Here is a 14,810-nt window from a genome sequence, read left to right on the forward strand (position 1 = left end):
GAGGGCTACACAGCAACTCAAAACAATGCAATTCCAATTAGAGTGCAGCAATTTATATTATTTATATTATATCAATATATCGAAAGATAATTAACTGCTCGAGTGTGCACATAAAAATAATATAATTAAAAAATAAAGAATGCTTAAAACGATGGCTGCCGTAACGTGCATTGCCCTTTAAAGCAGCTAAAATATACGGGTATATTGCTAGTGGTCTCTAAACACAGCTGCTGCAGCAGCGATTTTTTTTGTTTATTTATCTTTTGTGCAAAAACAAACTAAATTAAAGTTGTAGTGCAATGGATATTAGTGCAGATGTGACTACCATTGTAGGACAAGCACCGGAATGGAATTTTGCTGGTGATTGTGCATTGCTGGAGCTAATGAAACGCATCTCGCAGGTGGGCGTGGAAAATAAGAGATAAAATTTGCAAATTAACGTTGTTCGTTGTTTACAGAATCTGCAAGAGAGCAGCGAACGCACCACCCACAAATTTGATGAATTCGAGCGAAATGTGCGACTTTCAGATATTGCATTGGACAATGCCACCAATAGTTTGCGATCGCTGCAGTTTGGCCAGCAGTTTGTCGAGTATCGGGTGGAAGAGGTTGACGACGATGATTTTTCCATGCCCGAGGAGCAGAGTAATAAACCAGCACTGCCGGCAAAAAGTAGCGAAGAGATGGCCAGCGAATTTCTGCAGAACAATCTGCAAATGTTTCGCAAGAACTTTGAGCCACTGACAATCGAAGTGCCTGACTCGGATGACGATGAAGAAGGCGCTGCAAATCAAACGTAAGCAAGCATTTTGCAGTCGAATTTTGTTTAATCTAAGCACAACTCACTCATTGCAGCACCGTATTTCGTGCCAAGAATCCCTATGATGCCATTCCACTGCCTTATATTATTGGCTCGAAGGAGTGGCAAGAGCATAAATACGCTGGACTTTATGACAGTGCTGAGAACAGTGAAGATGAGCATCCAGAACAGTTCTCTTCCAGCTCCTCCGACGAACTGGAAATTGCTGCTTCCAAAGCAATACCTAAAGCTCTGGCCTCGGACTCTTCGTCGCTGTCATCACTGCCCAAGGAGCCGGTTATGAATGTGGTTGCTAAGCAAGCACCTCATCCTTCTCCTCCGCAGCCAGCTGTGCGCACCAAGGCGCAGCCACGTCCTATTATCAGCAGTCAACGAAATCCTCATGAACGCGATCTATTCTCTGCCTTACGTGCTTCGCCCCCTAGCGATGATCCTCCTTCAACGTCTTCATCGCTAAATTCTTCGCCAGCCATTTCGCATAGAACTGCAGCTGTCGCTGGCTTGTCTCGCAAGGATGCCTCGCTCAGCTCCAGCAGCAGCAGCGTAAGCAAGCCAATGTTGGCAGGTCGGCAATCGCCTCCAAAGCTCTTCGATGAGCCACCTCCAACTCCAATTGTAATACCAACTCCAGCTCCTACTCCAGCTAGAGAGGAAACTGAGGTGAAACCCGTGGCTGCCGCCAGTCAAATTAAACGCAAGCCGGTGAATCTCTTCAATGACGATGAGTTCAATTCATTTATGTCCGAGATTGTGGACAAGGTGCAGTCGAAGTCGGGCGGTAATCAAACGCCAGCTAAAACGCTAGCTGAACCAGCCAAGGTTATAAAATCTGCTCCAGTCGAAGTTCTACCCGTTGCTAAGGCCAGCAAGCTTAATCTCTTTGATGATAGTCCACCATTGAGTCCCATTGTCACGCCGGTGCATAAACCAACTCAGGCTGCGGCAACTCCAGCTAAAACGCTGCCCACATCGCTGTTCGATGATAGTCTCGACGATGACGACGACTTTTTGAGCTCCTTCGCCTCCAGAGCAAAGCCAACACCTCAGATAACTAGAACTTCGTTGTTCGATGATGATGACGACGATGACTTGGATATCGATGATATATTTGCGAAGAAGCCAAAGGCGGCGTTGCCATCCCAGAAGCCAATAACAAAAACGTCGCTCTTTGACGATGATAAAGAGGACAATGTGAAGGATATTTTTGGTGCTAAGAAACAGGATCCAATGAAATCACCGCAGAGGGAAGAACAGGTTGCAATTCAACCCAAAGCGATACCGAAAACGTCCCTGTTTGACGATGAAGAGGAGGAAAGCGATGTTAAGGATATATTTGGTGCATCAAAACCTGCTATACAACCAGCTATGCAACAGGTTCAAAAGACGGAACAAGATGTAATTGCACCCAAAACTATAGCAAAAAGTGAGCTATTCGATGATGAAGTGCAAGATGACAATGTCAAGGATATATTTGGTGCTGCTGCTGAGCAATTTAAGCAAGAAGAACAAAACGTGAAACAGGATGTCACAATTCCACCCAAAACGAAAGCAAAAATTGCGCTATTTGACGATGATGAAGAGGAGGATAATTTAAAGGATATATTTGGTACAAAAGCAACAGAACAGTCTGTTAAACAGCAGACGGAGAAAAAGAAGCAGGATGTGGAAATCCAAGTTGAAGCGATACCAAAAAGCTCACTCTTCGACGACGATGATGATGAGGAGAATCATGTGAAAGATATATTTGGCGGAATCGCAGCAAAAACAACTTCACAGAAACAGCAAGTAACAAGTCAACCGAAAATTGTTTCTAAACCGACGCTGTTTGATGATGATGAGGAGGAGGAGGACAATGTCAAGGATATATTTGGAGCTACAGCTAAGTCCGAGGAGCAGCGAAAGGAGCAAGAGCTGCCATCTAGTGTACAGCACAAAAGTCTCTTTGATGATCTGGGCGATGACGATTTGTTTGGAACGCCAAAGTCCAACAAGAACGTATTTGCCGCTGATACAGAAAAGCGGAGTGAGATTATGGCAGTCAACGAGGAACCTCCTGAAGACGATGTGCTACCAGAAGTACCTCAGAAGGAGCAGCCAGAAATTGTAGCTGCAGAGACGTCAGAGACTAAATTTAAGGAAATTGCAAATCCCAAAACGGATCTATTCAGTGATGACTTCAGCGATGAGGAGCCCATTACAAAGATCGTAGAAGCCACTGCAACAAGTGAAATTATAAATAAATCCAAAGAGATTGCAGAGAATGCAGAGCCAACGAACATTAAAGAGCACGTAGAATTTAAGGATCAAACTGAAGAGGAGCTGCTGCCAGCGGATGTTGTCTTGGATGACATGCTTGGCAAATTCTCCGACACACGGGATGCTGTTGAAGCAGCTGAGCTGCTGCAGGATCCGATCATCAGTCTGGTTGCCGATGTCAGCAATAAGAAGCCGAATAATGAATCACAAATGCCTCCTCCAAAGTCGTCAGACATTGCAGCAGCGCAGAAAATCATGCAAAACTATTCAAGTCTGTTCTCAGATGAGCCGCCGGATGACAGCGAGTTCTTTCAGTCGTTGGGCACCAGCAGCCTGAACAGCTTAAGTGCCTCCAAGATGTTCGACAATGAACACGACTTCTTTGAGCCCAGCCTGCCGGCGCTGCCCAAATCAGCGGAGCAGCCTACAGAGCAATCGAATAGTGATTATGGTGGCATGCGTTTGTTTAGCGATGTGCCGCCCGAAGATAATGGCGAAGAGCAGCCTGCTGTTGCTCCTGTGCAACGACAGAGTGTGCCAACTGCAGACGGCGTTGCTACCAAGCGAATACACACCATCTTCTACGATGACTTTAGCGAAACTGCCAGGGCAACGCCCGAGAAGAAACTAGAGGTGCAGACTAAGCTAAAGACTGAGGAACAGTCTAAGACACAAGTTGAGAAACATACTAAGACACAAGTTGAGGAACAGTCTAAGCCAAATGCTGAATCTCAGCGAGATACACAAACCAAGCCTCAATCCACTAAGGAATCCACTGATGTTGTGGACAGAAGTGTGCCCAGTAATAGCTCCGACCTTAAGAAACCAACGTCCCCCGTTAAGAAATTGCAAATGCCCAACATCAACATCAATGTGAAGGCGTTGCTACCTGGCGCTGGAACGCTGCCCAAGTTGCCCAAGAAGCAACAAGAAGAGCAAGTTAAAGAACAGGCAAATGATGAAGTTAAAGATCAAATTACACATCGCCCAAAGGATCAAACGAGGCACACTGTAGTAAAGAAACAGGAAAAGTCCAGCGCCAGCTCAGCGGATGCAGAAAATATTTTGCAGTGCGTGGGCAAGACACGAGCTCGCGGTCCTGCGCGACGTCCCTCGACGCGGCGTGCGCGTCAAGAAAGCTATGCCAAGTCGTTGCGGGAACAGCATGAAGTAGAAACTGCACCTTCTTCCTCGCCTTCAACCAACATTCCCAGCCAACAAAACAGCTTGGAGCGTGATGACAGCATTGATAAGTCGAAGTCAGCGGCTCCAGCTAAGCAGACTGTCTCATTTCTGGAGAGCGACGACGATGCCGACGATGCGCTTTTTGGTGCGGTTAATAAGCTGCCAGTAGTTGCGCCAGCTGCCACTCCAGTTACTCTGCTGTCCACGCCGGAGGATGAACAGAAGCCAGTTGATAAGCCACGCAAAGTAGCTGCTTCATTTTTGGATAGCGACGATGATGACAGCGGCTTTCTGTTTAGTCCACCGACTGCTGCTCCAACTGTCGCTTCCAACATTGACGGCAAATCCACAACTAAATCAGGTGCCTTAAAGCAGGTCTCATTCTTGGATAGTGATGAGGCGGATCATGAGAGTTCTTCGCTGTTTAGAAAGATGAAATCAGCTACAGTTCCACCAACGTCTGTTCAAGCTGCTGCTAAGGATGTACCATCTTCTGCTCCAGTTACTGCTCCTGTTACTGCTCCAGTTTCAGTTACTACTCCACTTTCTGTTCCAGCTGCTTCCCCAGTTGCTTCCACAGTTACAGTTCAAGCTCAGACTATTACATCTGCTGCACCAACTATTGCTCTGCCCAAGCAGCAACTGGCAGTAAAAGCAACAACTACTTCAGCTGCGCTGACAAACAGGCCACCGACCAATTTTAAATCTTTCTTGGACAGCGATGATGATGATGATGCGCTCTTCAGTTCCTTGCCAAAGCCTGCAACTATTCCTCCAGCTGCTGCTCCACAGGCAGTGAAAACTAAAAAAGCTGTAAAGAAAGTGGAGGAGAAACCTTTGATGCCAAGTGCTACGCAAAAATCAGAGCCACAAAAGCCAAAGGCAATTCCCTCTAGCTCAAACAAGCTCTTTGATGACAGCGATGATGATGAGGATCTCTTTGGCGGTGGCAACGCAAAAGCAGCAGCAACTGTGCAGCCCACCAAAACGAAAGCTTCCTTATTTGACAACAGCGACAGTGAGAAGGAGGCACCACCGAAAGCATTGACAACTAAAGCAAAGTTGCCAACGAAGCCAAGCAAAAGTCTCTTTAGCGATGATGAGGACGATGATGATCTATTTGGCAGTGGAGCAGGAACAAAGCGAGCTGCTGTCCCCAGCCAAGCAAAGCCAGCACAAGTTGCAAAGCGTCAGCCACCCAAGCAATCCAAGCCTGGCAAACAGCAGGCAAAGCCTTTGCCCAGCTCGGGATCAGGAAATTCAGACAATCCTCTGGCGGATCTGTTGGGTCCGTAGAAAAACAACGAAAAGTGCAACATTTGATTACATTTTATTACTAAAAGTATGTATTTACAGTTATTAATTTGTTGTTGTTGTATCGTAAAATAAACTATGCTACAGAAACCAGTTTTGTTTTAAAATTCGTTAACCTAAAATTTTGCAGAGTTGCTATTTAATTACTTTCGCCATTGCAATCACTTGACTAATTACCTCGATTAAGCTAGTAATTAATAGTTTAATTATTCTCTTAATTACTTAAGTAATTGCAAATGATGGCAGCTGTGGTACAGTCAAACATCGCTAAGTTGAACTCAGTTTTTAGTAGAGTTGGAAGAGTGTTTAGTTCTTATCAAATCCATGTTGAGTGGCAAATTGAAAATGATATTTCATATAATCCAAATTTGGTTAAAATTGTATGATAAGGTTTAAGGATTCCATAAAGAATATCTGTATTCTGCATTTTACTTATAGCTCTGTACGTTGTTCTTCCTCGTGCCTATCCAATATGCTCTTCTCTCTTTGTGATGCTATAGATATTTATAGATATTCTGCTGGCAAACTTAGCTCAGAGTTACAATTAAGTAATATGTTTTTCTTCTCTACTATAATCACAGCTTTCTGTAAATGCCTTAACTGTTTGTTATTACCTCCAAAATGAGATTCTTTTAGCCAAGTTTGACTGTATGTAGTTGCCGAAAGTGTTTTTAAGGATTACAACTCTGCTTTTCGTTGTGGGATCGAGGGCAGTTCGTAGTCGAAGAAGGCTGACTGATTAGGCCTTTTAATGGGAATGCTACAACTAGGAATAAGTACAAGGTGCGTTCCAAAGTAAACAGGACTTTTAACAAAAAGACAGAACAAATAGCTTTTTCGGCAAAATCAATTTATATTATTCAAAATAGTATCCTTCTGCTTTAATACAGCTTTTTGCACGGTCCAAAAGCAAGTCGAACGAGTGTTTTAGCTCGTTGCCCGGTATGGCCTCCAGTATGCTGGTGCAAGCCTTTTGAATGGCCTCGACGTCTGCATAACGCTTTCCTTTCATCGGCAAATGCATTTGTCCGAAAAGGTAGAAGTCGCACGGTGCAAAATCAGGTGAATACGGGGAGTGGTTGATGGTTAAAATGTGATTTTTGGTCAAATAGTCGGTCCTTCGAATGTTTAATTCTGAGCAATTTTTGGACGTCAGTCAATTTCTGCGGAACAAACCGTGCACACACCCAAATGTTCGGCCAAAATGCGATAAATCGATGTTTTGGAGATGTTCAATTCTATTTCCATTAATTTCAATGATGATTTCGTCTGATTTTTTATGAATTCACGCACAGTTTCGATGGAATTTTCTGTGATCACGGATTTTGGTTGGCCCATTTGTTCATCGTCATTTATGTCCTCACGATCACTTTGAAAACGTTGAAACCACTCGTGCACTCTGCTAAGGGATAGGCAACCATCGCCATAAACTTTTTTCATCAATTGAAACGTTTCGGTAAAAGTTTTAAAACAAAATTTAGTGTTGGGTTTTTTGTTCGAAGCTCATTCTCGCACCGATGACAAAAACATACTGACACTTAAAAGGCAATAACTTCACTTCCAATAGATGAAATGTCATGAAATTTTTACTGGAAGTCGATAAAGGATAGCAGATTCTAACGCACCAGTTGACATAAATATGGCGCCACCAGAGGGCGCTAGATTCAAAAAGTCCTGTTTACTTTGGAACGCACCATGTACTCATAAAAACGTTAGTTGACGAACTGAACTTGAACTGAGTTAGTTTGTGGCTCTTTGGTCGTTATGCCGATGCCTCGGAATGTCATTTGTGGTAGTCGAACGTTTCTTTCTTTCTTTCTGCTTGTTATAACCTACATAGCTAATGAGTAATGAGTATGCGAAATAGTTTTCAATGACTTGGAACTTAGTCTAACGTTGGAAGCTTAATGCCACCTAGAGAGCCACATCTCGGTATTTGCGATAGTCGTCCGATTCGTTGCCCAGCGACAATTTGCTATTGGCCGTAATATAAGGATTGGCATAGTTGGCATAGCCAAAGCCGCCGTAGTACTGCAATTGCTGCTGGGAGCCGCGACGCTGCAGCGGTTGAGCCAACACTGTGTGTCCTCCCGTCGAGCTACAGGCGGAGGGACGACGATAGAGACCAGCAGCCGCTGCTGCCGCTGCTTGTTGTTGCAGTGGATTGTTGAGCAGCATGGCCAGATAGTATTGCTGCTGTTGCGTGTAGTTCTGCAGCAGATTGTTGCCATAGGCGGCCAGATCGTTCTGCACCTTGTTAATGCCATCGAGATTCTCCAGCGAGATGCAGTTGCGTGCCAGCTTCGTTGGCTGTCCACCACGTTGAGCTGCCGCTGCCGCAGCTGCTGCTGCCTGCTGATGATGATGCTGATAGTGACGCAGCTGAGCTGGTGGCGGCGTCAGCTGCTTGGGCTCAATGGAACAGTAGATGGGATCGTTGCTGGTGGAACCAATCAACGAGGGCGGCGATGGTTTGTGCGAGTCTTGCAGATTGTTCTTCAGATCATCGATGGTGATGTTAAAGTACTTGGCATTCTTGTCCTCCGTATCCAGCACATGTCGCGGATTGTACATGCCCGGCAGTGTGCAGCGCAGATCCATCAGTGACTGGGCGCGATGGCTGCCATTGTTGCCTCCGCCGCCTCCTCCACTGTTGCGCTGTGCTTGCAACATGTTCCCATTAGTGAACTGCTGAGCCAACGCTGGAGCAAACATGCTGGCATTAAACTCGTTCTGCGAGCCAAAGAGTGAAGCTGCGCCATTGACATGATGATTGTTAAGTCCAGTGCCTAAAGGCAGCTTTGTCTCATCGCACAACTGATAGCCGGCATTCTCAAAGCCACTCAAACGCTGGCTGGAACGTCGTGAGTCCGCCTTGGTCATGGGCACACTTGGCGCCGGAGTCTGCAGCGAGAGACGCGTGGCAAGTCCTTGCAGTTGGTTGAGCACCTGCATCTCGCGACGCCACTTGATGCCCGTGGGTATGACACAAATAAGTGCCAGGCAATTGATGATCAGCCTGATCAGATAGGAAGTCAACTCAGTGAGTCCATGCACCGATTGCAGACCCTAAAAAAAGTTCAATTAAAGTAAAGTTGGAAAAGTTAAAGTCTTTGCAACTCACCCAATGCTGTGTGGTCATTAGCATCACCAGCACCAGCTCTGGAATGGAGAGCAGGCCAATAACCACAGACCAGGCGAACAATGGCCAGCACAGGCCGCTGACGAGGCCATGGATCAGTATGGTGGTCGCCACAAACATGACGAAGTAGAGCGTGCACAGCGTGTAGGCGGCGATGGGCAGCTCCCCGTGCGCCTCCAGCAACCACGAGACCTCACATGAGAACGCCCCCAGATACACAATCTATGCCCAGGTGAAAATTGTGCGGTGTGCGGCAAAAGAAAAGCGGAAAGCGAAAACATCAGTGTTAACGTTAACGTACAAATCAAATGCAAACAAAAAACATTCAAATGAAAATGAAAAACGCAAATGAAATGCAAAAATAAACAAAACGGAATTGGAGTAGCAATTGGGGTTGCAAATGCAGATGTATCAACTAATGGAGATGGAAATGAGGAGGGAAATGGAGCTACACTTGCACAACTGGCTGTTGTCAGTTGGCAGTTGTTTAAAAAGCGGAGACACTCTTGCTCCGCAATCATCCATCAATCAATTAATGAGCTCTTCGCTTGTCGGTTGTCGCTTGTCTCGCTGTCGCGATGTCCATTTTGTCTGACTTGCTGTCAAATTGTTGTCACGAACATCCGAACGAATTCCACGGCAAAAGTAAGAGTGTTGCACAGACGAGTCTGCTCGACCATGCGACACCCTGTTTACTTTATTTCTTACGCACAATTAATTGGTTAACTACCGTAGAGAAACCGGTGAGAGTCGAAGACCCACGTTAGGTCTCATTTATGTGTGATATGCCTTGAATATTTCGTTTTATAAAATACAATGTGTATAGAAATAAATGTTATCTAAATAGTTTTACCTTGGTTTTTTCTTTATTGGCATTGTGAAGTTCTTTTCCAACATATATTTTATAAAATTAACAGTTTCGGGCAACAATTACAATTTACATTAATCTAAATAGTGGAGAGAACTTTTTATTGTTTAGAACTCCATAATTGAAATCAAAATAAAAATCATGTCTTATCAATCAACTAACTTTCTTCATTAAATTCGTTAGCTAATTAACAATTATTTGACTGCCATATAAATAAGCATATATTTCTGATACTAAAAGAAAAATACTAATATTTTAGCTATTTAGGTATAACATTCCTTAACATTCTTCCCTCTAACTTCGCTTCTAGGGTATTAGCTTTACCATTCTTCCCTCTTTCACTACTCCCATAAATACTTGAACTATAAGCATAATTCCATTAAAAATTATTGCTTCAATATTTAGCTCAATTGCCACTTAAGAGCAGCCAACAACTTTGTTGTCTTAAGCTGATTACAGGGTACACAAAGTTGAAAATTTAACAGTTTTTTGTGCAAAACGATTTCATTTCATTTTCACTTAATGGCACAATAATGTTTCTCTCGTCTTTCGGGCAGACTGATAACGGTACCCACACCAAACAGACAAGACGAGAAGCGAGACGTGAGATGGGTGAAGAGATGTTCAAGTTGTTCATCTTTCAAGCTAAACGTATGAAAAGTAAATCACGATTGGTTTACTTACCAGCAAGAGGCCCGCTGCCACGCAGCAGATAATGAATAGATTCGCCTTTATAAAGCGTTCCATGATGCGTTCGTTCCAAAAGTTTTGTATGCCGTTGCCGTTGCTCTTGCCGCTGCCGTTGCCCGGCGGCCGTTTGGGCTTCTTGAACGAGGACGGCGAATGCGTTTCACTGGCCTTCTGATAATTCATTATCGTAATGCGGTGTTGATGTTGACCAAAAAGAAAATAAGCTTCGTGTTTGGTACGGTTCGGTTCGGTTTGATTTCGTTTTTTTTTTTTTAGATTTCGGCCAAGCACTTGGCGGAGCCGGCCTTGAAGCAGCTGAAGTAGCAGGTCAGTGGTGCGAGGCGATGACAAGCAAGTTCTAGTTCTAGATGGATTGTGGATAGATGCTTCAATGGTATTCAATGAGTTTTCAGTACGAAATGGGAAAGCGTTAAGCGGCCTAATTGAGCCTTGTCATGGTGTCTCGCCAGAGTTTCGTTGCTCTGAAAATGGAATTGGAAATGGAAATGAAGATGTTAGTGATGTGTGTATGAGAGTGTGAATAGTTTGTTTGTTTGTTGTGGCCACTGTGATGCTACATATACAGTGAGTGCCTAAAAGCAAAACTCAACACAAAAGACTTAGGCAACGAACTTGTTTCGCGGTCAACTAACGGCATGTGCTCGCTGTGTTTTGTAGTCTTCACATTCACATTCAGATGCAGATTCAGAGTCAGATCTTTAGCTATTGACCAGAAGGTTTTCACTTTTCAACCAGTTTCGCTCAGCTGGCAGCTGGCAAAGTTCGTTGCCTAAGTCTTTTGTTCTAGTCCAGCTAATTTATGTCAGACACAGCAGAAGCTTCGCTCGTCAGCAAAATGATTAACTACTTATGTCATGAAGTCGTGTGCAAATCTTAAATAAATAATCAATTATAATCGAGGCACACACACACTCACAATCGTAGACACGCCAGCGCAGCACTTGACAGCAATTTAAGTGGGGCTTAGTCAACCATTTTGTAATCGCACTATTATAGCAAAGCGAAGCGTTAGACAGACGTCGTCATCATCAGAATGGGAGACACTGTCAATGCCATCAACAGGTGTGCCATCATCATAACGATATTACAATGATCATCCTCTGTGCGTGGTGCGTGGGCGACACACGCAGCCAACGAACCAACCAACGTTGTCGTCTACTGGGTGCGATTGCCGTTGTTTGTCGCTTGTTGCCATTGCCATAAGCAGCAAGTCAAAGTTTTGTCATTGGCCGGATATGCGCGCCTTAAAGCAACAGGTCAGCGCCCCTCTCTTAGGAGGCATTCCCCCAATTGAGATTCCGCTAATGTTGTCTGCGCTTGCCCCGTTGACCGTTTGCCTGTGCCACACTTTCTTTTGGCCGGAAAGAATTGCAAGCCAAAAGAATTATTGCCCGCCTCCCTACCTCCCTACCTCTCTGTCTCTCTCTCCCTCCTCAGCTTGCTAATTCTTTAGTGGCTATGCAAACATTGCGAGCGGTTCTCAAATTGTCCGGTTTTTGGGCAGTTGTCGAAACGAGTTTAGTGGCGAGTTACTCGCATTGCGGCTATTATTAGCACCACCACCAAACAGCACCACATTGAACAAAAAATAACAACAAATGGCTAAGGCAACAGCAGCGGATACAAATTGTTATCTCGTATTGCTTATTGCTTAAAAAATGTGTTAAGTGAAATATAACTAAATGGGAAGCAAGCGACAGATCAAGCGAGGGGAACAGACAAAAACGGGCGATAGTGAGAGAAATAGAGAGAAGCTGATAATGGGAGATAAATAGATCTCTATTGCGCCGCTGCTTAAATGCTCTTAGTCAACAGATCAGCGTGATTCGGAAATAATGCAAACTAATAAAGAACATAAGAGGAAAAGACAACATCAAAATATTGACAATGACAATTCTGAAAACAATAACTCATTTCCTATATTTAATAATATCAAATATCAAATGTTTCTTAGCTGGAGATTTTTATGTTGATTGATCTTGGCTATTTATTCAAAGAATTTATTTGGCTGGTGATTTTGACGATTTAAGAATGGATGGCAGATCTTATTTATTTAACTTTTCTGAATCTCATTTTTGTGATTAGGTAATTTATTGTAGTTGTTATAAATCTTTAAATAAAATCAAGAGTTCGTTTAGAGGAACAACCGATTACTGATAAAAAAAATTATTTAAAAGTATAAGTTATATTTAACTATGCTGTTCTGTCATAATATTTTTGTTAGCACTCCAAACACTTTCTTTTGTTTAATATTTGATTTAAGTTAAACTTAACTGCAATAGAGTCCGTCGCATAGCATTTCCCGTTTTAAGTCTACATCATCTGCATATTTTGTGGATAATGTAAAAGTAATTACTAGGTTGTCAGATTAGAAAGCTCTCCCTCTCTCCCCGGCATGCGTTGCCAACGCCATAAACAAGTCACAAAACTCTGAACAGCGAGAGAGTATGGCATCTGGCTTGCATGTTGAAGTATGCAAAATAAGAGTGTAAGGTAAGCGTGCCCTTGACTGCCACGCCCAGTCGTTGCGGCGCCTTTCAGCGGCTTAAAGAGTTAAGATGAAAAAAGAGCGAAAAGAGTTACGAGCGTGCATGTTGTGACTGAGGGATTGGGATTACAAAATTATGTAGATGCCGCATAAATTGCTGTGAAATACGCGCCCAAATATTTCGAAATGGAAACAACAATTTGCATTGTGAGTGTGCGAGAGTGTGAGTATGCGAGTGTGTGTGTGTGTGAGAATCTGAATAAGTGTGCGAGTTGTTTATGAAATTATATATTAATTTTATTATTATGCATGACGACTGCAGAGCAGAGCAGAGGTTGTTGTTATACATAGTTTACTTGCAAGAGTCGTGGCACTAAATGCTGTGTTGCATTGCTGTGGCGTGTGACTGCTGCAGTGGCGAGTTCAATAGCATCCACAACAATCATCGTAGGCATAAGTAATATTAACAATAACAAATGGCATGATCACCGCCAATGCATGAATAGACAACAATGCAGTCGGCGAAATAACTATTATGCAAATGCAAATGTGTCGAAAACCAAAAGCAAAAGCAGTAACGCAAAAAATCCAATAAAATCCAAATAAATAAATAAAATATGACTTTAGGAATTCGTTGTTCGTATTCGAATTAAATAATGAAAGAAAAGAAACAGCAATAAATACAACACACACAAAAAAAAATGAGTTGAGTGCGTTGCCGTTTTTGAATGCGTTTCAAAATGCAATAAAAATGTATTGTATTGAAGTTGCTATAGCTTTGATAGGTTTTACCTTTCACTTGCTGCCAGCGGTGGGGAGGGGGCGGTTGGCATTAATCCGGCGTAAGTTACAGCAACAGTCGCAGCAGCAGCAACAGCAACTGAGAAGGGAGAAGACAAACACACACGAATTGTAGAAATTATCGTTGAAGCAAGAAATGATTTCACATGCGCCACAGGGCCCAGCCCCGGCCTCACATCTCTCACACACACACACGCACGTACACACACATGGAGCACAGAAAAAAACGACGAGCGACAAATTGTTCAGCGTTGACTCATGCTGGGGGAGAAGTCGCTGTCACAGCTAGAGTCACAGTCGTTGTTGCTATCATTGCAGTATGCGGGCACAAGAAACAGACATCAATATTTGACTTATGTGTGCCAGGGAAATGGCAAAGCGCTAGCGGAAAAACAACTCATCCGAGTAATGTAGTTTTTGCTATGGTTGTTGTTGGTGCCCGCCAACGACTTTGCGCACTTGTTCTAACACTTTTACTACCATCCACAACGACACTTGGGCTAATTGAACGAGTTTCATTTGTTGTCTTCTTTTGTTGCTCACTTGAGCTAAAAGGGAAATGCACTTGAGCATAATTACGATTTGTTACAGTCGTTGTAATTGCGATTGTTTAATTGTCGCGCACAACGGTCAAAGTCGCTGTTGGCCAAAAAGCAACTCGCTGGCAGCTCTGGGTCAAGTCCGAGTTAAATGTGCGACGTGAGAACAGCGAAAAATCATGCGTAAAGACAACAATACTAAATATATGTACACTCACATTCACATACACAGATCGAGAGAGATATAATACACTGGAGTGGCGGAACCGTAACGTGCACGGCGTAACGGTTAACGGTTTAAGCCAGCGAGCGCGCGCTTCCAAACAGTTAAAAGTGAAAATCAAATGACTTAGGCAACGAACGCGCGCGCCTCAAGACTCGGACTCGACTCGCAATTCGTACTCTCAACTCGCAACTCGACGCGTCAGCTGAGCTCAGCGGCTGCTCAACAACTGAAACATGCTTCAGCTCACTGTTGCCGCTGCTTCGGCTGCTTCTGTCGCTGCCGCAGTCGCGACGCAGCTGCGCTTGAAAATAAAAAACTTATTATCATTTTTATTTGATTAATTCTCTCTCGTGCGCTTGTTCTCTCACTTGCGCTGCGTCTTTAGCTTCCAGCTTACTGCAGTTCGAACAATTAAAAAACAAAACTTAATTTCTAGTTGCCGCCGGAGAGGGTCATTCTC

At 43.7% G+C, this 14,810-nt stretch overlaps 2 protein-coding genes across 6 annotated transcripts; one reads left to right on the plus strand and one right to left on the minus strand.

Moving 5' to 3' along the window:
• Positions 1–4: 4 nt before the first annotated feature.
• Positions 5–5,734, plus strand: LOC117570567 (WASH complex subunit 2). The gene is made up of 3 exons (XM_034252299.2): positions 5–401; positions 459–796; positions 856–5,734. Exons 1-3 carry the CDS (start codon positions 300–302, stop codon positions 5,555–5,557), a joined length of 5,142 nt encoding a protein of 1,713 aa, XP_034108190.1. The 5' UTR covers positions 5–299; the 3' UTR covers positions 5,558–5,734.
• Positions 5,735–7,278: 1,544 nt separating this feature from the next.
• Positions 7,279–14,562, minus strand: LOC117570570 (uncharacterized). Of its 5 annotated transcripts, none has more exons than XM_052005964.1 (5): positions 14,353–14,562; positions 13,577–13,664; positions 10,270–10,757; positions 8,700–8,939; positions 7,279–8,644 (listed from the first exon to the last, which is right to left on the minus strand). In XM_052005964.1, the coding sequence occupies exons 3-5, from the start codon at positions 10,456–10,458 to the stop codon at positions 7,490–7,492; spliced, it is 1,584 nt and encodes a 527-aa protein (XP_051861924.1). In that variant the 5' UTR covers positions 10,459–10,757; positions 13,577–13,664; positions 14,353–14,562; the 3' UTR covers positions 7,279–7,489. The 5 variants fall into 5 exon arrangements, with proteins under 5 accessions (XP_051861924.1, XP_034108202.1, XP_034108198.1 ...); XM_034252311.1 differs by having other exon boundaries at positions 10,270–10,446; positions 14,343–14,562; XM_034252307.1 differs by having other exon boundaries at positions 14,343–14,562.
• Between the last annotated feature and the right edge of the window lie 248 nt (positions 14,563–14,810).

Source organism: Drosophila albomicans, chromosome 3 (assembly GCF_009650485.2).
Source record: "Drosophila albomicans strain 15112-1751.03 chromosome 3, ASM965048v2, whole genome shotgun sequence".
Lineage (NCBI taxonomy): Eukaryota > Metazoa > Arthropoda > Insecta > Diptera > Drosophilidae > Drosophila > Drosophila albomicans.

Coding starts and splice junctions, on each gene's coding strand:
- LOC117570567 (XM_034252299.2), top strand. CDS start 300: ATGGATATTAGTGCAGATGTGACTACCATTGTAGGACAAGCACCGGAA. Junction 402..458: donor TAATGAAACGCATCTCGCAG/GTGGGCGTGGAA, acceptor CGTTGTTTACAG/AATCTGCAAGAGAGCAGCGA. Junction 797..855: donor GAAGGCGCTGCAAATCAAAC/GTAAGCAAGCAT, acceptor CACTCATTGCAG/CACCGTATTTCGTGCCAAGA.
- LOC117570570 (XM_052005964.1), bottom strand. CDS start 10,458: ATGAATTATCAGAAGGCCAGTGAAACGCATTCGCCGTCCTCGTTCAAG. Junction 8,940..10,269: donor TGGCAGCGGGCCTCTTGCTG/GTAAGTAAACCA, acceptor ACCTGGGCATAG/ATTGTGTATCTGGGGGCGTT. Junction 8,645..8,699: donor TAATGACCACACAGCATTGG/GTGAGTTGCAAA, acceptor AACTTTTTTTAG/GGTCTGCAATCGGTGCATGG.